General features: G+C 38.2%; 1 protein-coding gene across 1 annotated transcript; it reads left to right on the plus strand.

Moving 5' to 3' along the window:
* The first annotated feature begins 29 nt into the window (after positions 1 to 29).
* On the plus strand, positions 30 to 22,959 carry GRK7 (G protein-coupled receptor kinase 7). Its single transcript, XM_033068588.2, has 4 exons — positions 30 to 3,347; positions 4,115 to 4,552; positions 17,163 to 17,434; positions 21,417 to 22,959. Exons 1-4 carry the CDS (start codon positions 2,574 to 2,576, stop codon positions 21,757 to 21,759), a joined length of 1,827 nt encoding a protein of 608 aa, XP_032924479.1. The 5' UTR covers positions 30 to 2,573; the 3' UTR covers positions 21,760 to 22,959.
* Positions 22,960 to 24,935: the final 1,976 nt, after the last annotated feature.

Consider the following 24,935-nt stretch of genomic DNA (forward strand, 5'->3'; position numbering starts at 1 on the left):
TCTAGTCCCATCAGAGAACTTTCTTCTTTTTTGTTTGGTTTGTAGGTCAATATGGAAAGTACCAAACCCTGTTTTTAGCTCATGTTACGTGCATGGCAAGAGTAGCTGAGAATTGCAGTTGTGGAAGAGTTTTCCCAAAGTGTCAGCTCACAGGGGTGTTGGCATAAATGAGGTATTAGGAAAGTTAATGTTGAAATCAAAGCAGCTGATATTTTCGCGTATCTGTTTGCATATTGTATGTATTTGTTGACCAGTAATTGAGGTTCATCTAGAACATAAGGTAATGAATTTTAAGTCCTGTATATTTTCTCTGTGATTTTGAGATTAGCCTAAGTCCCTAAGTTCTATGAGCTTTACATCAGAGAACTTCTCCAAATCATACCCTGATATGCCCGATGAGCACAATTGTTAGTACATCCCTGTGTTCAATTCTGTAATGCAAAATAAATCATTTTTGCTTCTCACTCAAATGTACTGTTTTATGAGCAGGTAACACTACCTTAAATAGCCATTATCAACTAATAGATTAATGCTGATCTGCTTTTCTCCAGTGTTTAATAAACACTGATCAGATTTGGATAAGTCAACAAGCAAATCTCAAAAGTGACAGGAATAATGAGTATATGTTGAATGATCATATTGTTTGATTTTGCTTTTCATGGAATTGTTATTTTAGAGAAAATGTAGGTTCCATAGAAACTGGGAACGATTCTAATTAATTGAGTAGAATGGTCTTTGGAGCTGTAAATGTGTATCTTATGCAGGTACCATAAACATCAGGTATTTTCTCGATTCACGTAGGCATGAATGTACCAATAGCTGAGTAAGCTATTGGTGTAAGCTTGAGTTCAGCCTTAGGGCCTCAGCTACCAGCCATTTGTCCTGCTGCTCTTTGAGCTGTGGTGGATAATCTGGCCGAATATAAAAAAGACCCTACTGAATTTTAGGAAATTAAAAGTTTTATTTAAAAAAAAAAAGCTGAAAGCAAAGCTTTATTATCTCCTTTCAGGCCTTTCTCTACCCAGGGTATTATAGGAATGTGTTACTGTAGGCCCCATTTTCAGGACAGCCACCAGCAGAATTCCCCATTTCTCCCATTGGCTCTTTGCAGTGTTGCCCACACTGTTGGCTGCTCTATTGAGCCCTTTATGTAACCTTCTCCTGCCCTGTGCTTGCTCTCACCTGGCAGAACTGGCCAGGCTCTCAAGTGTTTGCCTTACAATTCCCCCTGTGCTCATGCACACAGTTTGCAATGGATGGCTCTCTCCATCACTCCTGAAAAACACACCTCCAAGGAGTTTTGTACAGTGCAAGCATGAGTTTTATGTCAAATTGGTTCAATGTGGACAGAATTAAGCGTGTAAAAACAAAATACTGCATGGTTGTAGAGTGGCAAAAAGCAGCCAAGAAGGGCTTAACATTTACTATAGGGAGTCTGAAAGGTGCCTGTTGTTACTCTTGATGTTTAGTTTTTGTGATTCAGCTCTTCAACTTGCTCTAAGATTGTGATAGAAGAAGAAAGAAACTTGACCTTGACCTCAGGGGTATGGCTTGACCCCAGTGTTACTTCTTTTCTTTTTCTCATAATACCTTCCTTATGTTTAAGTAAAGTTTTAACAGCCAAATCACCTGACCCCACAGCAGAAGGGGGCTTAGCCTAGTGAGTGCCACACAGAATTTTTATTCTTTTGAAGGGAAAAAAATGCCTTCTGGTAGGCAGCCAGCAAGTGAAGTCAGGTGGAATTTGCCTTCACTTGATTATAATCAGCTTTGTCCCTTTGTTGATGTCACCTCAGCTATATGCTGTTGCCACCTTCTCATCCGACCACTTTCTGTCTTAAAGCTCAGCAGGGAAAATAAACTGAGGCCAAAACAACATATGGAAGTGTCTTGGCAAGATCTGGCTGTTCATTTGAAGTGTTTCTCTTTTTTCTGTGGGTAGGAGATGAAGTCAGACCTGTTTTGTTTTGTAGATAAGGATCATTATTTTTAGACGGGCGACAGTTCTTAACCTCTGCATGTAATCTGCTCAGACAGAGCCACGCAAGGCGGCAGGTTTGCATGAACTGTCTGTGAGGCTCAGTCACTGATGTTGAGTATACCCTGAGTTTTGGAGGTGTGAATGCTCAAAGCACTGAATTATGTGGTAATTTAAAGCTCAACATCTCATGTTCATCTGCATCAAAATCTTTTAGGCATGGCAGATTTGTGATAAAAGCTTTTCATAAAACCAGTTGTTGGTCTGCTGGTGTTCAATGTCAACTGGGGGAGATCCAGGCCTGTCTTGCTGAAATGCCCCTGAGTTGAAGAGTGCATGTATTGCAGACAGGAATCTCTGCATGTTCCCAGCAGCCAGGGACAGTTGCATGCTGAGGGAATCTTGGTACGTTTAAAGGTTATATCAGGGCCCATTCTGAAAAACACCAGCTGAACCATGTGCGTTTGGTACTGCCAGTGGGAAGGTTTGCCTAGGATGTCATCCCTCAGCTATACATAGTAAACTCAAAGCTTCTTACAGAGAAACCTCTTACCAGTCACTTTCCACAAATGGTGCCTATACCTAAAGGTACTTAATGAAAATCCTTGAGAGGTATTTAATGCAAAAGCAGTTAGTCTCTCTGGTGTTTTTCAGAAGCCCTCACATACCATCAGCAGGGAGAAGTGCAGTGCAGCTACAGCACAGCTCCTGGGGCAGTTACTCATTTTGTCTGAACCAGGCTCTGCCACCTCAAGGACTTGACAAGATGTGTGACCTGGGGGGGCTCGACAACCTGATTGCCAACACTGCCTACCTGCAGGCAAGGAAGAGTGGAGATGGAGACACGAGGGAAATGCAAAAGAGGCGTAGGAGCCTCTCGCTGCCCAAGATTGATGAGTGCAAAGAGCACAGAGAGTCTGTTGCTGGTGATTATGATAACATCTGTGAACAGCAGCCCATTGGCAAGAGATTCTTCAGAGAATTCTTAGAGACAGTGCCAGAATATTTGGTAGGTAGGGACTTCCTGGATGAGGTGTCAAACTGGGAGTTGGCAGATGACAATGCCAAGAACAGTATCATGGAGAATATTTTCACCAATTTTCTTAAGGAAGGCGCTAAAAACTATCTGTCTTTCATGAGCTCTGACTTGGTCAGCAAATGCAAAGCAGCTACTGCAAAAGACTATGAGAACATCATGCAGCTGGCCAAGGAGGAAACCAAAGGCTTCTTTAAAGACAAGCCCTTCCGGGACTTTATGAACAGCCCCTTCTATGACAAATTCATCCAGTGGAAAGTGTTTGAGAAGCAACCAGTAACTGAAAAATATTTCTCTGAGTTCCGAGTGCTGGGCAAAGGTGGCTTTGGAGAGGTAAGAGCTTGTGCTTTTAAGGATGTGAGTCATCTCTCCCCTTTCAAACTAGCAGGTGGGTTTGCAAAGAGCAGTGGATTAAGCCACTGCATGAAGATTTGTAAAATCTTCAAGATTGCCCATTTTCCAGAAATCAGGCCAGGTTATTTATATCTTGATAAAGGCTCTTGTTAGTAAAAAAGCTACTTTAATGTTTTTGTAGTCCTGTAATGTTTTTATATTTCTTATCTATGCTAGTAAAAAAGCAGGCTTCTTTACAAAAACTTTTGTTTATGTTCATGTAGTTAACTATTTTAGTGAGCTCTTTGGCATCATCTTAGCTTGTGCTATCTTACACACTCCCAGATAATTCCTAGCTGCAGTTTAGGGAAAAGCACACATCAGGATCTGTTCCCAAACTTACAGTATGGAGGTTTTTTGAGAGTCAAGAGAGTTTAACTGTACAGATGCAATCTGCATATGCTGCTCATTCTCATGGTTACAGATTTTTTTTCTTGTCCTTGTTTCTTTTATTTGCTAATGCATGTCTGCTAGTGGCATCCTCAATAACTTTGCCTCAGAGCCATCATATACCAATGGTCCAGAACAGAATTGATTGTGTGCTTGTTTTTTCCTTGTTTTCTGTACTAATATACTCATCATAGAAGTTAGTATCAACAGCTACTAATAGGCATCAGTGGTTCTCCAGTTCCTGCCTATTACTACCCTTGATATTCCAGTCTTCATGTAAAATTCCTTCATTACTTTTCCACGTGCATCTTCTCTAGGTTTGTGCCATCCAGGTCAAAAATACTGGCAAGATGTATGCCTGCAAAAAGCTGGATAAGAAAAGGTTGAAAAAGAAATGTGGAGAGAAGATGGCACTGCTGGAGAAAGAGATCCTGGAGAAGGTCAACAGCCCTTTCATAGTCACACTGGCTTACGCCTACGAGACCAAAACCCACCTGTGTCTTGTTATGAGCCTCATGAATGGAGGGGATCTGAAATATCACATCTACAATGTGGGAGAAAGGGGTTTGGAAATGAAAAGGATCATCTTTTACTCAGCGCAGATCACCTGTGGGATTCTGCATCTGCATTCCATCAAAATTTTGTACCGGGATATGAAACCAGAGAATGTCCTCCTGGATGATAATGGGAATTGCAGACTGTCTGATCTTGGATTGGCAGTGAAAGTCAGAGAGGGAAAAAGCATCACCCAGAGGGTGAGTACAAATTTTTTGAGCGTGGGCTGTGGAAAGTGAAGCCATTCTTTTTCTAAATGCCTTATGAGTCCAAGACTTAATTCCCCGGAATTGATTCTTTGCTAAAGACCTAGTGTAGTCATTTCATTATAAGAGGGCCTAAGAAGATTTGGTTTATTAACTCCTTAGCTGCTGCATGTGGTAAGCTAGCTTATTTTGCACAGAAATAAGTAGATTCTACTGACTTTTTTCTTAAGATAAGCTCTTGAACCAATGACTTTAGAGAGGCAGATGCTTTGTGCCTTACAGAATACTGCATAGTCAGGGATTTAATCAATTGTTTCATGAGCAGCAGTCAAAGAAGATGACTCCTCTATATTCCACTTTTGCTCCCAGGAGAATACACATTTCTTACACATTACTCTTAAGTGATGCTACTGGTTGTAGTGCAGGTGTGCATGGTGCTGCATAATAAATTATTTCCAACCTTCCTTCCCCTCACAAATTAATTCCTGAAAAAGTTAGCAGACTTGATGGTTTGTAAATGTCCATATCTGTCTGCTTGTGTAGGAAGAAAAAAATGAATGACCAGCTTTTTGGATTTTGTGTGAATTAGATTGTGCAGCACTTCAGCTGTGCCTGTGGTCATCCCAAACTAACCTGCATTTGTGAAAATGTCAGGAGATTTACACAAGAAATATGTATTCAGGTAGTTTAACTGTGAAACAGACATATTTCTCTCAAGGTATCTGGAGCTTAAAGATGTGTGTAATGAGAGAATGTGTCTGAAATACGCTAAGAATATGAAGAAATGGAAACAACATTATAAACTAGTCCATGTTAAACTCCCCAAGTTCACATTATAAATTCAGTAGAAGGGAGGATCCGCTACATTATATATTTCAATGTGTTCTGATGTTGGTAAATTGAAGAAGTTTGTACTGTGAGTGGTTATGGTTTTTGCTGAAAGAAAATTTGGGAATTCCTGTAGGTATAGCTAGTAAATAATTTAAAAATTAAACTGCATTGTGTTTTAGATACAAAAATACAGCTTTTGTGGACACTAAAGCAGGTGTTTCAGTAGAGCTAATGAGAAATGAGAATGTTGTTTCGTTTGTAAACATGGCACTATTATCAGTGAACCCAAAGGTATAAACCCTACTGTGCTTTGCAAGTTAGAGGCCCATGCAGTTACTATGACCAGAACAAATAGTTTTGTCAAAAGGCAATTTTTCTTACTTGTAAATATGTGAGATTTGGCAGAAGGAAAAAAAAACTGAAAGAGTGTGTTTAGCAATACATAACCACTTCTGTTGGTATTAGGGTAGAATCGCAGTATTGGACAAGGTGGTTGTTTGGTTGTTCCTCCTCATCTTCTACGACAGCCATCAAATTGTTAGTGCCTTTCCTTTTGTTGTTTTTAGAAGCTCTATTCACTATCATATGGGTGCTTTTATTAGAGCAAAAACTGCAATGAATAATGTACAACATGTGTTGTAAGGAATTTCAGTTAAAGGCAGTTTTATTCATGCATTACATTGAAATAGGAGATGGAAGAAAAAGATTTTTTTTTTCATTTTTGTGTCTCATAACTATAAATTAGTTTAATAGTTCCTTTTTGTCCATTTCTGAAAAATAGTAATATTTGAAAGCTTCTAAAAAATGTTATATGGGAGCTTGATGTTATTATTATTTATACTGATGTTGTACACAGGAAGACCTAAGAACACATTTACAAAACTTACATTAACCTTCACCATGTACTCCTGTAATAAAAGAAAAATAGTGCTGTGAAATTAATTTTTGTCTACTAATCATAGTTACATTCTGAATTATAATTGTCTGAAAATTTACATCACAATATGCTTTTTGAGTGTGACTGCCAAATTGTTACTACTTAACCAGACCTATACATATCACTTTTTCCTTTTTCACCCAAAGGAATGTAATCCAAGACAAGTTCAGCAAATGAAATTTAATCAGTTGCACCATTTTGCAGTTTTATAAGGGCATTTTTATAAGGTAAAGCAGAATATATAGTCCTTTCAGACCAAATCTGTATTGTGCTGAGATCTATGTGCCTAATATCATAAAGCTGTTTCTAGATTTTGGATGATGATTTGAACTGACAAATTAAGGCTTACAATTTTCATTCACTAATTAAGGGATATTGCTGCTGATCTGTTGTATATAATGTATGGGTTTATCTGTGTATTCATTATATTAAAAGTTGCAAAAAATACACTATTTTGATGAATCTGAAAGTTTTGTGCACTCTCGTAGCTGTACAAGCCATTAAAGATTAAATTTGTTCTGCTTTCAAAGCAGAAAATATTCCTGTCCTCTCCTGTATCCTCATAAATGCACATCACCCATACATCAGCTAGAGGATCCATTAATCCCTTTTGTAAATCTTATTAGGTGATTAGGTTATCACATGGCACAAGTAATAAGCTTGTTAACGACTTCCTGTTTTAGACATTTTCCAAGTTTTCTTTGAGGGTTTCTACAAAATTGTAATGTTTATGTAGTACTATTCATCAGCCAAAGAAATGTTCTTTGTGGATAGAAAGGTGTTTTGAATTTAAGATGGATGACTTCAATGTAGTCTTAGTAAAAAAAAAGTGTGTTTATGCTTCAGAAAAAGTATTGTGCAATTGATGATTCCATACTTATGTAATTGAAGAAGTAACCTTGGTATCCTTTAAGTACTGCCATTACATACACTCCTTTTGAAAGCACTTGTTTGCTCCATACCAATGGCTCATAACTATTAAAAATAAAAATACCTTGCATTCAGAAACAATACTCCTTACAAAAATCTTGAAAGAGAGTTGGATACCCAGCCTTAGTTTCTCCCTCTCTTTTCAATTGCTAAAGCAGCAAGGAGAGACATCCAGCTTTGTGTGAATGTACTTTGGACTTACAGTGTAGTTGTGAGTAATTGATACAGTAATAATTACAAAATTTAGAAAACTTTAATTTCACTAAGTGAGCTGATTTGCCTTTGTGAAGTGCCAGCTGGCCCTGAAATGGAGAAGTCACCCCAAAAATTAAAATACACAAGTTTCAATAATAATAGTCTTGAAAATAAAAGTAGAAAACAGTTGAAAGCTACTTAAAATGTCATCTTCCTTCATTAAGCATACATGGATTATATGGGATCTTCTCATGATAGCTACATGCACCTGTGCAATCCAGCAAGAAATGTGTCTGTGCACATTTACTCAGAGCTTTTACTGACATCGCTGGAAACAGAAACAAACTCTTACCTAGTGGTAGTAAAACTATGCAGTACTGTAAATGTCATTATGACTTCCTATAAATATGCCTGTTGCATCTGATCTGATGTGCTAATCAGACCCTGCAGGAGCTAGTTTGTTTCTTAAAATTATAGCTTTTTAAATGTTGTTATTTTCTCTGTCTTACATAATTGAAATAGACAATAAGGAGAAACTGAAAGCCTGCAAAGATGGCTTTTACACAGGCAAAGTGTTTTGTCTGGTTATGTGCTCACCAGATTGATTCTAACACTAGGGGTTTTTTGCATATGACAGAAATGAGGAGCTTCCATCCCAAGTTAATTCCATTTTTCCAGAAGTTAGTGTGTATTTGCTGTTTATTTAGTGAGGAATTTTCTGCCCTTACTGGGTATGGCTTTTGTGAAAAACAACTGTTGCATATAAATTGTGAAGAAGAACTTTTGTGCAGATGAATGTGAGCCAGAGAGCTTAAATATTGACATAATAACTGTGAAAAATAACATAAACATATTTTTGTAGTATTTATAAAAGTGCATTCATATCTTCAGAGCTCTCAGGCTTCTTCACAGTTTTCCTGTGCTATGTTTTATATATTTGAAGGACATCATAATATTTTTATAGGAAAAACATGTTTTGGTTAAAATCTTACTCAAAATGTCCTTTTGCCCTCCTGTATGTTTGTTTATTATAAGATTCTATTTCTTAGGAAAACACAAGGAAATCTATTTAGATGTTCCTGAAACTTGCAGTTTAATTTCAAGGCAGCTGAAAAGCAGGAGGAGGGTTTAGACTTGTGAAATAAAAAATAATTCAGCAAGCTATTCTACAGTTGACCTTTGTTTATTATCACATGGCATTCTTATTGAATAAGAATCCGTAAAAATTTCTTCTTCTTTTGCACTTTGAAAAATGACAGCTCTTCATTTGCTCAGAATTAGAGGAACTGCTGTTTTGCTTATACATTTTGAAGTATGACATGTAAAATTGATTATGTTTTTACTAGCAGAACTTTGTTCTTAAAAGTTTTGATAATCACAGTCATTATGAGGTTCATTGGTCATGCCAGGTGTTTCAGATTTTTTTTAATCTCTGAAATGTACTTTACAGAATGCAGCCTTACCCACAAAAGTCTGAGGGGTCAGTTGGGATCCATGCAAGGGTACTGAGGGAGCAGGCAGAAGTGTTCACTGAGTTACTTCCCATCATGACTTTCCCAGCAGTCCTGGAAAACCAAGGAGGTCCCAGTTGGCTGGATGTTAGCAAATGTGATAACCATCCACAAGAAGGGCTGGAAGGAGGATCCAGGAAACTACCAGCCTGTCAGTCTGACCGTGGTACCAGACGTCATGGCGTAGATCATCCTGAGTGGGGTCATGCAGCACATACAGGACAACCAGGGATCAGGCCCAGCCAGCAAGGGTTTAGGAAAGGCAGGTCCTGCTTGACCAGACTCATCTCCTTCCATGGCAGGATGACCTGCTTTGTGGATGAGGAGATGGCTGCGGATGTGTCTGTCTGGACTGGAATAAAGCCTGTGTCACTGTTTCCCACAGCATCTCCTGGAGAACCTGGCTGCTCATGGCCTGCACAGGGGCTCTCTTTGCTGGGTGAAAAGGGGCTGGATGGCTGGGCCCACAGAGTGGGAGATGGAATTCCAGCCAGCTGCACCTGGTCACTGGTGGGGGTCCCCAGAGCTCAGTCCTGGGCCAGCCCTGTTTTATGTCTTCACTGATGATCTGGATAAGGGGATTAAGTGGACTCTCAGTGAGTTCACAGACAGCACCAGGCTGGGTGAGAATGTGGATCTGCTGGAGGACAGGAAGGCTCTGCAGAGGGATCTGGACAGGCTGGATTGGTGGGCTGATGGCAGTTCTACGAGGAAGGAAAAGTAAGGAAAAGCAGCAGGTCTTGCAGCTGGGTCACAGCAATGCCCTCTGCAGACTACAGGCTTGGGGAAGAGTAGCTGGAAATCAGCCCAGTGGGAAAAGTGGGTTGTTGGTCAACAGGTGGCTGAACAAGAGCCAGTGTGTGTGCCCAGGTGGGAAAGGCCAATGGCATCTTGGCCTGTGGCTAGCAGGACCAGGGCAGTGACCATTCCCCTGTGCTCTGCACTGATGAGGCTGCACCTTGGGCTTCTCAGATCCCAGAAGTTTTGGGCTTCTCACTCCCAGAAAGACACTGAGGTGCTGGAGTGTGTCCAGAGAGAGGCAGTGGAGCTGGGAAGGGTCTGGAGCGCAAGTCTGGTGAGGAGCAGCTGAGGGAACTGGAGAAAGGAGGCTCATGATGACCTCACTGTTTTCTCCCTGACAAGAGGTTGTAGTGAAGTGAAGATTGGACTTTCCTCCCAGGTAGCAAGTTATAGGAGAAGAGGAAATGGCCTCAGAATGTGCCAGGGGAGGTTTAGGAAAGTTTCTTCCCCACAAGGGTTGTCAAGCCCTGGAACAGGCTGCCCAGGGAAGTGGTGGAGTCACCATCCCTGGAGGTATTGAAAAGCCGTGTAGATGTGGGACTCAAGGATGACATGGTTCAGTGGTGGGCTTGGCAGTGCTGGATTAATGGTTGGGCTCAGTGATCTTAGAATCTTTTCCAACCTAATAAAATGAATGCCATGATAATGAGAGTGAAGGAACAAAAATGATTTTGTGGGACCATTCTGGCTCCTGCAATTTTGGATATGGCAGAAAGGATACTGTGGTCATCTCAAATTAAGAGAATCCAGTATGTCCCATGAAATACTTTTCCTACACGCAGTGTGCCATCCGTTTTTTCGGTCAGGGAATGACGTTGGAGCCCTTTATGATGTAGCACAAAGTCTCAGCATGACTTTTATCATTGTTCCTCAATCAACTTGATCTGACAGTTAATAAATGCTAGAGCGTTTTCTATAAAAAGTTGTACGTGCTGGAATGATCCCTTGGGTAAGTCATCTAGTGGGCCAGGCATTGACTCATCATAGTCAAAGATGTTTTTATTTCATTGGATAAGAAATGCAACATTTGGCTGACACTGTAATTCTTTGGACTTTTGGTTTGACAGCTTTGACCAGAAGCAGTGTTGTAGAAACAGTAAGCTGTGAAATGGTGAGGAATGTAGTACTTCTGTTCTTCTGGGACCACATGTAACATTCCACTTGCTGCCATGAGTAGTTTCAGTTAACAGACACGCAATTAATTTTTTTAGCAAGACAAAGTCAAATCATGGAATTGCAGACACATGCAAGTAAACACTGGGGGCTTGGTTTTGAACATTATTTGAGTTTAAAATCTGCTAGTGAAAGGCAGCAGGGCGGTTCTTAAAAAAGATATTAAACCAGAGTGTAGTTAAGCTGCAGGACACTCTTGCAAAAGGTCTTGTAGGCTCTACAAATTAATCTAGGTTCATGGGGAGAGTTGACAGTTGATGGAAAAAAGTTTTGTTGAGAGAAACTATTTCTGTCTCTGGAAGCCCTTGAATTGCAAATAGTTGGAGTCTAGAAAAGTATAGAGAAGTCTCAAGGTACACACCAGGCTCTTACAGACTTTCCTCTCGACTGATTTGTTTGAATGTAATTCACAGATAGTGAACTGGCCATGTGGGCCATTGGTCTGATGCAGCCTTGGATTTACATTTTAAAGAATGGTACTTCCAACATTTGTCATAATCCCGAGCCCTTAAACCGTTTGACTTCCGTACAGCATGAATATCAACTGAATGTTGTAACTGTGTCTATTTCTCTTCCCAAGGAGGAGCACACAGGTAGCAGTCCCTACTGTTCAGAGTGGCTTTCTCTTTTGTTGTACAAGTTTCTTCATTTCAGTGATTACTGATGGCCAAGCTTAAAAAATTAAAAACCAATGCTGGACTTTTTTTACTATTCCAGTTAGTGGCTTTGAACCCAGGGCCATTTTTTCTTTTTTTCTAATACAGCAAAAATCTGTTTTGTCCCTTTTGTGCTTTTGTCTGTGTGTGCTTTATTTAAAGCACACAGCTTTCCCTATGAAAATTATCTTCTTACATGAAAATTAAAAAAAATTTGGTCTTGAATCTTACATAAGCATTAATAATATGCCGGAATCTTTATTCTGTGTGACTTTCCAGGTGCTTGCCCTATTTAGATTTAATTCTATCTTCTTTAAAAAAAAAATAGTTGCCTATTAATTGGGTCAGCTGGGTTTCTTCTTACTGTATGAATGTGTGGTGAGAAATTGTGCAGGAATTGTGGTTCTGTGTAACTCATTTAAATTACGCTCTTTCCTCCTCACAGTGACTCTTGGGAGAAGAATTAAGATGGTGAAGTGAGTGACAGAGGCAGATCAGGGTTGTGCTCCACATCTAGGGCCTGTTAGCTTGTGTGCAGGGAAGAGATTTCTGTGGTCTGTTCCTGCATTCCTGCAGGGTCTATTAAGGCCATTGCTGAAGGAGTGGAGGAACAGCTGGACAAGAGAACAAAGCAGGCAGTGGCACCCCTTGGAGGAAGGAAGGACTGAGCCCCAGGAAACAGCTGATAGAGCTAAACTCAGCTTGTTTTTTTTCCTCTGTTCAACAGTTCTTGTGCCATGGCAAACAAAAGATAGACATTCTGATTTGCTTTACTGTTTGGTTTATTATATCAATGGAGTTTGTTTTGCAGAGATCTGTGGGAAAAGGTAGCAAGATCTAAATCCCGTTTCTTGCCATTTGCCTGTTCCTGTGCTGCTGAAAGCTCAGAGTTCTGTCTCTGCTGCATGCACCTGCTGGAAGCTGGCACAGGGGCGGTGCTGCAGGGCTGTCCCCTCTCACAGCAGTCCAGGCGTGTGTGAGCTGCTGCACTGCGGGCCTGGTTCTGCTCCGAGCTCCGCTCTGCCAAGTGCCCCTTGACTGCACTGCCATCTGAGTGCACTTAGTGCTTCTCAGGATCACATCTTCAGTTACTAAAACATTATAATTATGTGACCTTTGAAAAATTTATGCAGGATCGCATTTCACAAAAGAAACATTTGTATACTTTCAGATGAGTCATTTCTACTATGCCCTGTCAAATCACACTCAAAGCAATAATTCCACTCAACAGAACTTTGCTAATGTAGCCAAGGGCAGCATTTGGTCATCCCATTTTAGAGGATTACTGAAAAATTATCTTTTGGGTTGTTCTCAAGATAGTGAAAAAAAGGGAAAGTAGATCTGTCAACCCTTTTCAAAAGCAGGTCAATTAAAATTTAATTGACTGAAATGTAATGACTATTTTTATAATTCAATCAGAATATGCAAGTAAGGCATCCTGCTTATCACAAAAGACAATATTAGATGGGGACCAAGCAAAAAATAGCAAGTGTTGTACTGACTATGCTTCAAAAAGTTCTGTGCCTCTACAATGGCATAAAATTTCTGTCTCTAGTTTTAGTTGGCATAGTATAACATTCTTTGTCTTCTTTGTGATATTTTTATTTATTGTGTCTTGTTAGATGTTTCCAGGTTAGTGAAGGTGTAATGTCACGTGTTTATAAGATCACTTTGTTAGTTAACACTTATGTTCAAATGGTTGTTTGTGTTACCAGGAATTATACAGGAAAGAAGAGAATAATGTGCTTAGTCTCAGTCAAAACCCAGTGAACATCCTCATAGTGTAGAGTTGACAACAAAGGAATTGAGTGTGGGTTTTTTATTTTTTTCCTGTTTCCATTAAAATAGTGAAATTTATCCATGTAAAATAAGATCTAGTAAGAAAAAGTGGGTTTCAGTTAATATACAGTTTCTAAATTTACTTATAAATTGTACTGAATTAAAGCATCTGCAAAATCATACAAACCTAGTGATTTTTTGTATGATAGATATATCAGTCAGTATCCCATGCTTGTGGATACCCATTCTGAGGCATGGTCAGGTAATACTGTCTGAACTAAATATTCAATACCAGCCTGTGGGAAATAGACCCCTTCACAAAAATAATGCATTTATATTTTGTGGTAGCTTTTAATTTCTTTGCTTTCTGTTCCTTTTTTTAATTTTTGTACTAGAATGTAGTTTACAGTATACTTATTTACTTCACAGCCTGCCAAGAGTAATTTACTTTAATTCACTTTTGATTTGGGAATCAGTGGATGAGTTTTCTACCTAATATATTATTTTTTGCTGCTCAGATTTCACTGCTAGTGGGAGTTGCACAGTTTAAAAACTTCCTTCACAGAACTTCTGTTTTACCTCCTTAGATAAACCTCTTCTGAGGTTATTGAGGCTACCTTTCCTGTTGCCATAGGATCTCTTTTCCTGGAAAGGTGGTCTGATTTTTATGTCTTGTTCTCCATGATGATTAGTGTAGGGGTGTTAGGTATTACCCTCTCTCTAATGCTGCCTACTCTCCAAAGATAGAATTAAATCTTCATTTGAAGCATCTATGTTCTTTCAGATGCTGAATAATTCCTTTATGTGTTCTCTAATACAGCAAATGTAAAGGCTTTAGCATCTTTCTTTCCAAATTATTTTGCCAAAACTACACATAGAGAGAAATAGGTGGAAGACTAAAATTTAAGCACTTTTCTTCCTTTCTTCAAATTCCTGTTTTGATAAAAATAGAGATTTTATGTATTTCTCCCCCCTTATTGTTTTTCTTCCCCCTTAAAAATCCCTATTCCCTACTGGTGAAATGTGTTTGCTTCTGCTATAAAATTGTCATGTTTTAGTGGGTTATAACTCTCAAGTATTATGAGATTAGGTTTAGATTCCTGCTTCTTAGCCTGTTCCTTCATTGTGAATAGAAGGAAAGCTTCAGGTTTGGGAGAGATTTGTTTTTTGATTCAAATTTGGATTACATTCTATGAGAAAACCAGCTCTCATGAAATTCTGAATTGAAAAGGTTTGGCATATCAGAGGAATGATATGTTTCTAGACTTGCTCAGATGGAGTTGGATCAACTCAGTAACAACTCAAGATTTCAGTGCTCCTAATTTAGAACATAGAAATTTAGTTCTTGTTTAATTGAAGCTCATCCACGGCCTGTCACTTTCCTCTGAAGGGAGGCTCTTGTCGGTCCATTCTGTTTTCTATTAAGTAGTGGTCATGCTGTCTTTTTGGTCTATGGTGATGGCCTTGCTTTCTCTGTTCCTGAGAAACACAGGCATCATGGCAAAGCATGGTATCCTTCCAGATGCTGGAGGTGTGTTGAAAATGCCTGTGGAAGAGACTGAAGTTACTTGGCAACTACTTCTTTTGAAAATGCAATTGTGGAACACACAAGCAGAAGGAAAGAGGCAGTCTTAAAGGAGCTGCCTTGAGACACATCTGTGACAGTAGATTTCTGACTTTTCCGTGTCACATGTATCTAGGTTCTGTATGATGATGCTAAGTTGCAGCAAAGTAATCTCTTATCAGAAAGACCATATTGTGCTGTCAGGGCTCATTTTGATGATAATGTGACTCAATAGTTCTTCAAGGCATTAGTGCCCCAGCTTCATCTTAGTAAAAATAAGAATGTTTATTGCTTCCAGAAGGAGAAAAAAAAATAAAATAAAATAAAAAAAAAACCAGAAACCTATTTAGAGCTGTGTTTACTAATCCAGTGAGCTCTGTATGCAAGCTTTTGTATCAAATTTCTCTACTACTTTCAACCTCTCCTCTTCTTTCCAGGTTTTTCTGAGGCCAAATGGATCTGGGGTCTGTGGTCCATGTTTGAGTATTTGTCCCCTTCCCTGAACAGAGCAGTAATCATACCTAAAAATGTAGTGCTGTCAGGGTATCTCTTAATATTTTTAGTTGGAGAAACCCAGTGTAAGCAGTACAAATTGCCTGTGGCGTGATGTCTGCAACTGCAGTGCCCGTGCTGCTCCTCTGTACTTCTGTGGCTTTAGTGAGGGAGGCAACTGTTCACTTTTAACCTTTCCCTTTGCTTTCAACCTGACTGATATTTTTGTTCTTCTCATCTCATTTCTGGTTTTCAACCATATGGAGCATTTTGCTCTATATCCTTAAAAGAAAAAAAAAAGATGGAAAGAGGGAAAATAAAGTGAATTTAATTTTCTGTCTGTTAGGCTTATGTTTTAATTGATGTTCCCTCTTGCACACATTGTTTACAATAGAGACATTATATGTCATAATGTGTAGTGACACAAAATCAGAGGGGTTATCCAACCCCACAAAATAAAATTCATCTGTTGAGCAGCTCTTTTTAGAAATATAATTTATCCAAATGAGCTTAGCGTTGCCTTTTTCTAACTGTTTTGCTTTGGAGTGAATCTCTGTCGCTGATTGTATTCTGATAGTAGTAAGAATGACTGTCTTGAGTAAGTTTTAGTGGGATTTTGCACAGACACAGTTTTTTATTTTAAATTGTTATACTGGTAATACATCGGTCCCAGTATTTAAAAAAGATGTGAGAGGTTCAAGCAACTTCTGACATGGTTTTCACTGTTAGCTGCATCTGGTAAATACGTAATATAGAGCATGAGACACAGCAGTAAACATGGGTTCAGCTGAGGAAATGCTGTTGTGGTTGAAATCCCGCGTCCTCAGTCATGTAACAGTGCAGCAGAGAGCATAGAGGGAGCTCATCCCTTCACTTCCCTCCCAGGTGAATCAGCTCCCTGGGGACAGAGGCAGCAGGAGCCATTTCAAACACTGCAGCCTGTCCCCCAAGGGGAAAGTGGCAGACTGGGCTGGGAAAAAAACAGGCAGATGTCCCTCTAAATGGCCATATCTTCTCTCAGAGAAAGGGCCATTAGAGCTGTAAATAGTCTTTACTCAGGCATCTTTTAATAGTCAGAAAGTTTGGATTTGTTCCTTCACCCAAATATGTATAGTTTATGAATTATAATTTTCATAGGTTTACTTTCTTGCAGTGGTTTTTAAGAGTTTTTCTTGGCCCTTAGTGATAGAACATTTATCCAGAAACCAAGAGAGACGTGGCTGAGAACTTCCTCATTGCAGCTCAACTACTGGCTTGATGAGAGCTTTCTCCCTGGCAGCAGAGCCCTGTGTTGGACCAGTTATAACCATTGCATAGAGCGAGAATCAGTGATTGTTTTGCCTGATTTTTGTATTTTTAAAAATCTTTTCAAATTGATTGCTACTTGTGTTTACACAACAAAACTAAGAATATCTTCAACCAAAAAAAAGAATATAATGGAGGGAGAAAGCAAGCTAGCCATGAATTTTAAAATAAACCACTTTTAGGTAGAAATTGCATTGACACTTCACCTTTGAAAAGCGTGTTTTAAACAGTTTTCCTATGTGCCAAGATGTTTAAAGAGAGATATGGTCCATGTACTAAAAAAGTTATACCTTACCATTTTTTGATTAAAAAAAGGTCAGAGTTTCTAGATATAAAATATATCAGTAGAATTACTAATCTTTTATAAGAATTATAGACTAGTCTGTTTAATTGTATGCATTTCACTACTGACATTGTGTGTTTGCAATAGGCTGGGACAAATGGTTACATGGCTCCAGAAATCCTGAAGGAAGAGGACTACAGCTATCCCGTGGACTGGTTTGCTATGGGGTGTTCTATTTATGAGATGGTTGCTGGGCGAACACCATTCAAGGATTTCAAAGAAAAGGTCGATAAGGATGAGGTTAAAAGAAGAACTCTGGAAGATGAGGTGAAATTTGAACATGCCGGCTTTACAGAGGAAGCAAAAGATATTTGCAGGCTGTTTTTGGCTAAGAAAAAAGAGGACCGTTTAGGAAGCAGGTATGCCTTCTCAATCTCAGTACAACAGAGATTAAAGCTGCAAACAATTTAGTTATTTTACTTATTGCAAAAGCGGGTTAGATCTTCACTTTCTACAGAGTAATGAATTTTCCTTTTCAATTCTAGGAAGAATGAGGTGGAAAGTTTTGAAGATCATATGGAAATAAGGAATGTTGTTGCAATAGTGTTATCTAGTCTCACTCCAGAGGACTCATAGGAGTTGCCTTCTTGTTATTGTTTGTGTTAGACTCCATATAGTTTTGGGAGAAAGGGTCAAAAGGGTTTTTCTTATCACATTCTTTCCTAAAGATAAAGGATATTCAAGTGGATACCTGCATCCCTGCTAGTGCAGACTGAATGCAGAGTATTAAGCTGTATCACTTACTGGAATGATGTGGGCAGAAATCCAAATCTGCAATGTGGATTCTCTTCCCTGCAGATATCTAATTTGGCCTCTTACCGAAGAGACCATAACCCCTCTGCTTTGCTCAAGTGCTTTAAAAAATGCTGTAGAAGTTCTGGTCATCCTGACTCATCTCAGAGAGAAAAAGAATATTTGGCACAAATTCCTATAGAGCAAAACATTTCTGGGCACTTCAGAGGTGTCTCTGGGTTGATGAAGACTGGTTGGTATGTCCATGACTTAGCAGTTTCAAGGAACTGTTCAATAAGAAGAGAATTGCAAAGCTAAACCTTGTAGTATTTAACTTGTAATAGCTCTGATCCCTCTGATATATGTGTGTGTGTATAAATAGCTTAGTGTATTTCTAATTAGACAGATTGCAGATCTACATTTGCAATATAGACAAATTAAAGAAATATAATAAAAATGTGAAAAATTAGTATGAATCCAGTAATACGTATCTTCAGAATAAATCGTGGTTTGAATGATCTGTGAACACAAATATATGTATCAGATACTTTTCCAGTCTAAAGGCAGAATAGATAAAAGATCTCATTGAAAATGCATATGTAGTCTCCTAAATTTATATTTCATAACAACATGGAACAGTTTTTCAAAATGTTAGGCAAACATTTGTATGAAAGAATTAACCCTAATGAAAAATAATAGATCATTAATACACATATTTTAATATTCTGTTGCTAAATAAAGACAGCTACTCTTTTGCCTGATGAAATTTCTCAGCAATGTGCAAGGCAGCAGAAAAAAGTTATTTTCAGAAGCACATGGAGTATGGTTAATACAAAATTTCTATTATTTTACTATGTTTTAAAAGCTTACTTTAAAAGTAAATTTAACACAAAAACATTCAGAGCACTCTAACGTAAAAGCATACTTTGCAGACGTTTGGACTTGCAGCACTTTGTGAAGTAAACAAATTTAAGAGTAGGGGAAAATGAAATTTAGAAATTGTGAGTGAGTTGGTTTAGTTCATTCAGCATGTCTGAAACAAAACCAGCAACAGATGATTCACTTACTGTAACCACATCACCTTTTCCAGAGGAATCATTTACAATCTTTCTGTCTGCTTTTTGTTCCATAGCTCCTCAGCAATATCAGAAATGTACACAGAAAGGCTACTGCACATAGTATTTTTAATTTTCTGCTGTTTAAGATCTCCTTCTTCCGATGTGCCATACTTGGAGAAGGTGAACAATAGGATGTGTACCCTGAGCATGATACAGAATAAAAGCCTACCTGCCCCTCTTAAACAGGGTGATACTATTCATGACAGCTGTGTGTTACATAAAGATTAGCACTCTAATTCTCCTAAGGACAACAAGAGCTTGGGTTATCCACAGCAGTGCCTGTTGCATAAGTTAAAGCTGCTCAAAGACAGCTTTATTTTGTACACCTGACCTTTCAAAACACTCCACTCTTCTACTGAAGATTTGATTTCACTAGCTAACTCAAGAAACATGTAACCCTTTTCTCTACTTAGCCTTTTTGATATTGATATCTGAAATCCTGAACCTGTAAAGTGAATTTTAGTTTTGTTTATTAATGGAAGAATACAAAATTGACCAACTTCATATGAGTTCATTTGCTGTTCCTATTTAAGTTACATAAAAATGCAGTTCACAGAGGATGAGCTCAAGTTCATCTCCAGCTAGTTGGAAGATGTCTCGGTTCCAGTAGATGGCATTCATGTAGCTTTACATTTTTTAACTTTTTATGGTTTCAGGACAAGGAACACTGCAGCAATCCATTTTGGAGCCTCTAGTGTTTTTTGGTTTATGTTACAGAAAGGAAAAGCAAAATAAAGGGAGATTTTTGCGACTGCATCTGCCCAGTCAGCACTACCGGCTCACCAGTGTCCCAGGATACCAGTTAATTTGAACAGCAGCTGAAATGCATTTCAGGCTAACAGTGAATGTACATAAATCATGTCAGGCTGCTCAAGTACTTGGTTATCACTGACTAGGTAAGGTAGGAGATGATTTTGCAAGCCTATGGATATGCAGAAGTCAAGATCCTTGATCTGTATGGTCATAATTTTGTTCATGTGGTGCTTTGGAGTTGAAAACATAATATTTTCCATTGCCCAGCATGCCTGGATGGCAACATCTGTCATTCTTCATGTTGTGCCATCCTGCTCATTCCTGGTGATGTACAGTGGGTAGTGGCTGGTGGTGACTTGCTCAGAACTGGGCAGAGCTGCAAAGTGACAATTTTCTAGCAAGGGGCTGAAAAGATCAGCTGGTGGTTTCATCTCTGCTGTGCCCAGGGTGTACCAAAGGCAGGCCAGAAGCAGGCAGGACAGCATGAGGAACCAGCAGTAGTGCTAAGCTGGACAAGCTGTTCTTCATGCATGGAAATGAAGATTTTTAAAAAATTAAGATTTTTCTGTAATCACATAAATCTACTGCTTATGTATGGTGCTTCTGCATATTTGCAAAGATAAAAAGACTTGCCAAAGGTTTGCATTACATTTTATTCATAGAATATTGTCTAGAAATACATGAGGGCTTACACTTTGCTAAGTTTGATTTTTGTAAGGAGGTTAGAAAAGGAAAAAGCAATATTTTAGGAGCTGCAAGTGAACAAAGAATGCATAGGTGTGAAAAAGACTGTGCTCCTCTCTGCTCCTCCTTTCTCTAGAATTCCAAATTCAGACTTTGCATGCTTTGACACTTAGAGGCACAGTTCAAACGCTGTGGTCTTAGGTCATGCTTCAGCAAGTACATATTTGAGGCTCAGATGATTTTTATCACCAGAAAATATTCTACAAGTCTTTCTCTAGGTCTACAGTGAAATAATTCAGTAGTTCTTTTACAGCTGAAGGTCTTCCTGAGGTCTGAAGCTTTTCATAAGATTTATTTAACTTAAGCATTTACAATGATTTAGTCCTTTCTGGGTTTTATTATTGGGTTTTAACTATGTTTGTGAAAGTCGCACACATACTTTTGTTAATGTCATAATCTGTGAATCTCTTACCTAAAAAATGTTGTTAATTTGTCAGAGTAGTAACTGAATGAACAGTCACTATAAGTGGGAGTGTTTACTTGAGTGACATAACTGAGTTTTAGGATGTAAATGTGCAGATGCTTTGAATTAAGATAAAATGAGAACTGTCATTTGTCACCAGCTTCCTATTGAGACTATTGTTGCCCACTCAGTCTATAAATGTATTAATGTATAAGTGTATTAACCCAATATATCCATTCTAGAGTTTAATACATATTCTTACCCTGTAATACAGATAGATATATACTCTTATCCTATAGATACAGAGCCAATCACTAAGCTTCCCTTGTGGGACAGTAAATCCAAATCTACCCCCCCAATCCCTCTCAGAGGTGTAGGAAAGAGTAATGGACCAGAATAGTTTCAGCTTCTCAACTTATGTTGTACAATGCAGCATCCCTTGGTTAGGAAGAAAGGAATTGTGTTGCATTTTATATATATATATATATATATATATATATATATGAAGTGCTGTCATGTACAAAACACAGACACCCCTGTATCTGCCTGACAGCAAAACACACTGATGAACACACATTTGCTTTATTGCAGGAATGAAGATGATGACCCAAGAAAACACAGCTTCTTCAAAACAATAAATTTCCACAGGTTAGAGGCAAACCTTGTTGACCCTCCATTTGTGCCAGATCCATCAGTTGTCTATGCCAAAGACATTGCAGACATTGCTGACTTCTCTGAAATACGAGGAATTGAGTTTGATGACAAAGACAAGAAATTCTTCAAAAAGTTTGCGACAGGTGCTGTCCCTATACCCTGGCAGGAAGAAGTCATTGAAACAGGACTGTTCGATGAACTGAATGATCCCAACAGAGTAGTTACTGGAGGTTATGCAAACGGAGGGGAAGCTAAGTCAGGAGTTTGTTTGTTGTTGTAATTATATCATTACCATAAAGAGTAGAAGCCACCTCAGAACTTTCCATATTCTGACTCTGTTTCAGAAAATCAGTACACCTGTTTGAGAAGAGCCAGCCAGTGAAATGTGACATTGACAGCCTATGTAGAGTCACCAGCTGAATAGACTGTATTGTTTTCCTTTGCTCTAAGAAAGAAGGTATTTTTGTGTTACTGGAGATGTATCAAATGAAGAACCATATTTCTCTAAGAAGCTTAGAATAGAATACTGAAATACAAAAATCAATGATAGAGCGAAGAGACAACAGCTTTTGAAAGTAACTGATTACTGTTTTGAATACAATGATTCATTGGTTTTCTCTCTTTTTTCTTGTTATTTCTTCTAACATTTCCTTTTTGTTCTACAGTTTTCAGGAAGGATTTTTTAATTTTCAAGTAATCTCAGTCATTGGAGCTCATATACCCTTGTCAAACTTGGAATCTTTTTGGTAGCCAGTCTGTCTGTTAAATTCTGTTAGTTTTTGGGTGGTTTATTGTAATATGTTCAAATTGTCATAAGATATAAAGGAAACTCTACATATCACTTGGAAATAAGAACAACAGGATCAAACTCTTTGCAAAAGTGATTTTAATGGAGTGAAGATAAGATTGCACCAATTTAATGGAATAAAGCATTTATTTATTATAATTAAGTGTATTCTTATAAGTGATAATAATATATACAAAGAAGATGTATTTAAAAGTAAATACACATTCTTTTTGGCAATTTTAAACTTATATCAGATTTCCTCAATTTTTTTCTTTGTTTTGGTGATAAATTAAGCTACAGATAGAGCAAAGAAATTTATAATTGACTTTTTACAAGACATTTATTTCAGTGTAATATAGATTTTAATTCAAGTTGTAAAATGCATTATACTATTAAGTCCTGTAATGGTGCAAAAGGCTATGTGTGCAAGTGGAAACTATCTACTAATGTTTATTGGTTCTCATGCAAATTTTCAAGTGTTTTTATTTTTCAATTTGAATTACTTGGGAATATTGCTATGAATACTTGCTAGTGGTAAAGTTTATTACTCATGAGATGCCTCCTGCTGATTTTCTGTGATAAGAAAATAGGCACTTGTTCTTTACACAACTTATAAAACTGATCCTTCACATGCTGGTCACTGTCATCTCTCCATAATTTCCATTGATTAAAGTGCAAGTGGAAACTGCTTCATTCCTTGGAGTCCTGGAGGCCGCAAATGCCCCATTTTCTGTTTTTCATACAGCAAACCTCCTACTGAACTCAAGGACTTCTTTTAACTAGACACTGGGATTTACTCACATGCCTGTATTGAAGGAGGAAAACCTGTAGATACAATGTCTTCCGTACTCAGGTCTGTCATGTGCAGCACGGAGCATTGGTATTTATTTATTACCTAATAGCACATCCCAAACTCTTAAATACTGTAAGTGTTTTAGTCACAGCTAAGCAATACATTGGTAATACTTTGTGTTGTTCTGAGTAGAAAAAGAATTGCTCTTTTTTCCTTTTAAATTTGCTTTTCCAGTGCTTTATATACTTTATATTCAAGTGAAAAATCAAGAACAGTGTTACTTAGGATTAGTGGGTAATTCTGTTCATAAATTATGAGCATAAAATTGTCTGCCTTTTGAATGGAGACTTTCTCTCAAATAATTTAAAACGATATAACCTGAATTCTGACTTGGTCTTTCAATTGAGAAGGATGATCCTGAAAGATGGTGAAAGCAGAGAAGTTGAGAGAAGAGTGATGTCCTGGCATGGATTTACAAGAGTGCTTCCACTATTGACATCCATTGATTTTATTTCTCATTTCTCCCACCTGCAGAAAGGTCTCACAGTGGTAGTAAATATACTAGGCTAGTATATTTTAGAAACCAAGACAGAAAACTTAATTATTATATGCATTTTTAAAAAAACACAAAACACTGAGTGACACAAAACCCACAACCACTACCTGATTACAGCTAGGAGAGCCCTGTTAGTCCTAGTGGCATCAAACTTTTATCCTGAATCGACATACCTCAAATCCATAGAAATGCTGTTTCAAAAATCCTCCAGAACCTTAATGCAGTACTCTGAAATGGCCTTAGGTTTTCCAGTGCATAACTGAGTTTTAAGTTGCCATTTGGAAAGAGGTTATGTGTAGACAGAACCAGAATTTAATGTCTTTTTAGCATCACATATCCCCAGTGATACAGGGTGCTGCAAGGCTGGATTTATCAAAATGTGTTGCAATACTGAGATCTGTGAATTCAGGACGCCATGTGTGCATAACACTGGGTTATTCAGATTTAGAAATGTTGTGGTGTCACTAATCCCAGCAGGATGTACATCAGTGAGATCCATAATGTTAAGTGTTTCATGAATCATTCAGAAGTCTGATAATGCACAGTTTGGCACAGTGTATGTCAAAGAAGAATGTGTTAGTTTGAGGTATTCATTTTAATTTTCTAAAACTCTCTTTTCACAATATGGGCAACATCTATTTGCACCATGGAGAGGAAGCAGGACAAAGATTATTTCTGTATTCCTGTTGGAACTTTCAGTGAGTCTTTTAAAAACTATTTTCAATTTTTTTAAAGGAATCTGTGAAATACTTGGCTCTTTTCTTCTTCCTGCCACTGTAAAGTTCCTTGTTAAACTTTCAGAAGCAAAGTCATTTTAACAACTGACTTCACCTTAACAAAAAGCCAGCAATCCCAAAAGATTTACACATTCGATGAATTGTCTTACTGCAACCAAAGGTGCTACTCATGTGAGTAAACTGAAATGTATATGCAAGTGTTGCAAGATCAGGGCCCAAGTCTGAAGTATTGACCAGGTCACTGGATATTTATGTTAGAAAATGAGGGATGACTTTGGGAGAGGAAAATAACCATGCGGTTGCGGATTACTTGAGTTGTTGTGGCAAAAGGAAATTATGTAATTTGAAACTGCGATTTTTTTCTCCTTGCTGTCTCTCTTTTTCCTGCTTTGCCAATGTTGTGGTGTCTCACTTGGCTGCCTCATTTTCCAGCAGATAAGATGCATTTGAGTGCTAATATAATCTAAAAAACTGAATTTTGAACTCTATTGCATTAAATGCCATCTGTGACAGGTTACAGGGTGCCCTGGCCACTCTGCATGCGTTGTACTAACTGTGCTGTCTTTCCTGTCCTGTTTTACTC

This window comes from Catharus ustulatus, chromosome 10 (assembly GCF_009819885.2).
Source record: "Catharus ustulatus isolate bCatUst1 chromosome 10, bCatUst1.pri.v2, whole genome shotgun sequence".
NCBI classification, from domain to species: domain Eukaryota; kingdom Metazoa; phylum Chordata; class Aves; order Passeriformes; family Turdidae; genus Catharus; species Catharus ustulatus.

What these genes read in the sequence shown, in the direction of transcription:
- GRK7 (XM_033068588.2), top strand. Translation starts at nt 2,574, where the DNA reads ATGAAAATCCTTGAGAGGTATTTAATGCAAAAGCAGTTAGTCTCTCTG. An exon ending in GAAAAAGCATCACCCAGAGG is followed by an intron (nt 4,553 to 17,162) that starts GTGAGTACAAAT and finishes TGTTTGCAATAG; the next exon opens with GCTGGGACAAATGGTTACAT. An exon ending in GAGGACCGTTTAGGAAGCAG is followed by an intron (nt 17,435 to 21,416) that starts GTATGCCTTCTC and finishes GCTTTATTGCAG; the next exon opens with GAATGAAGATGATGACCCAA.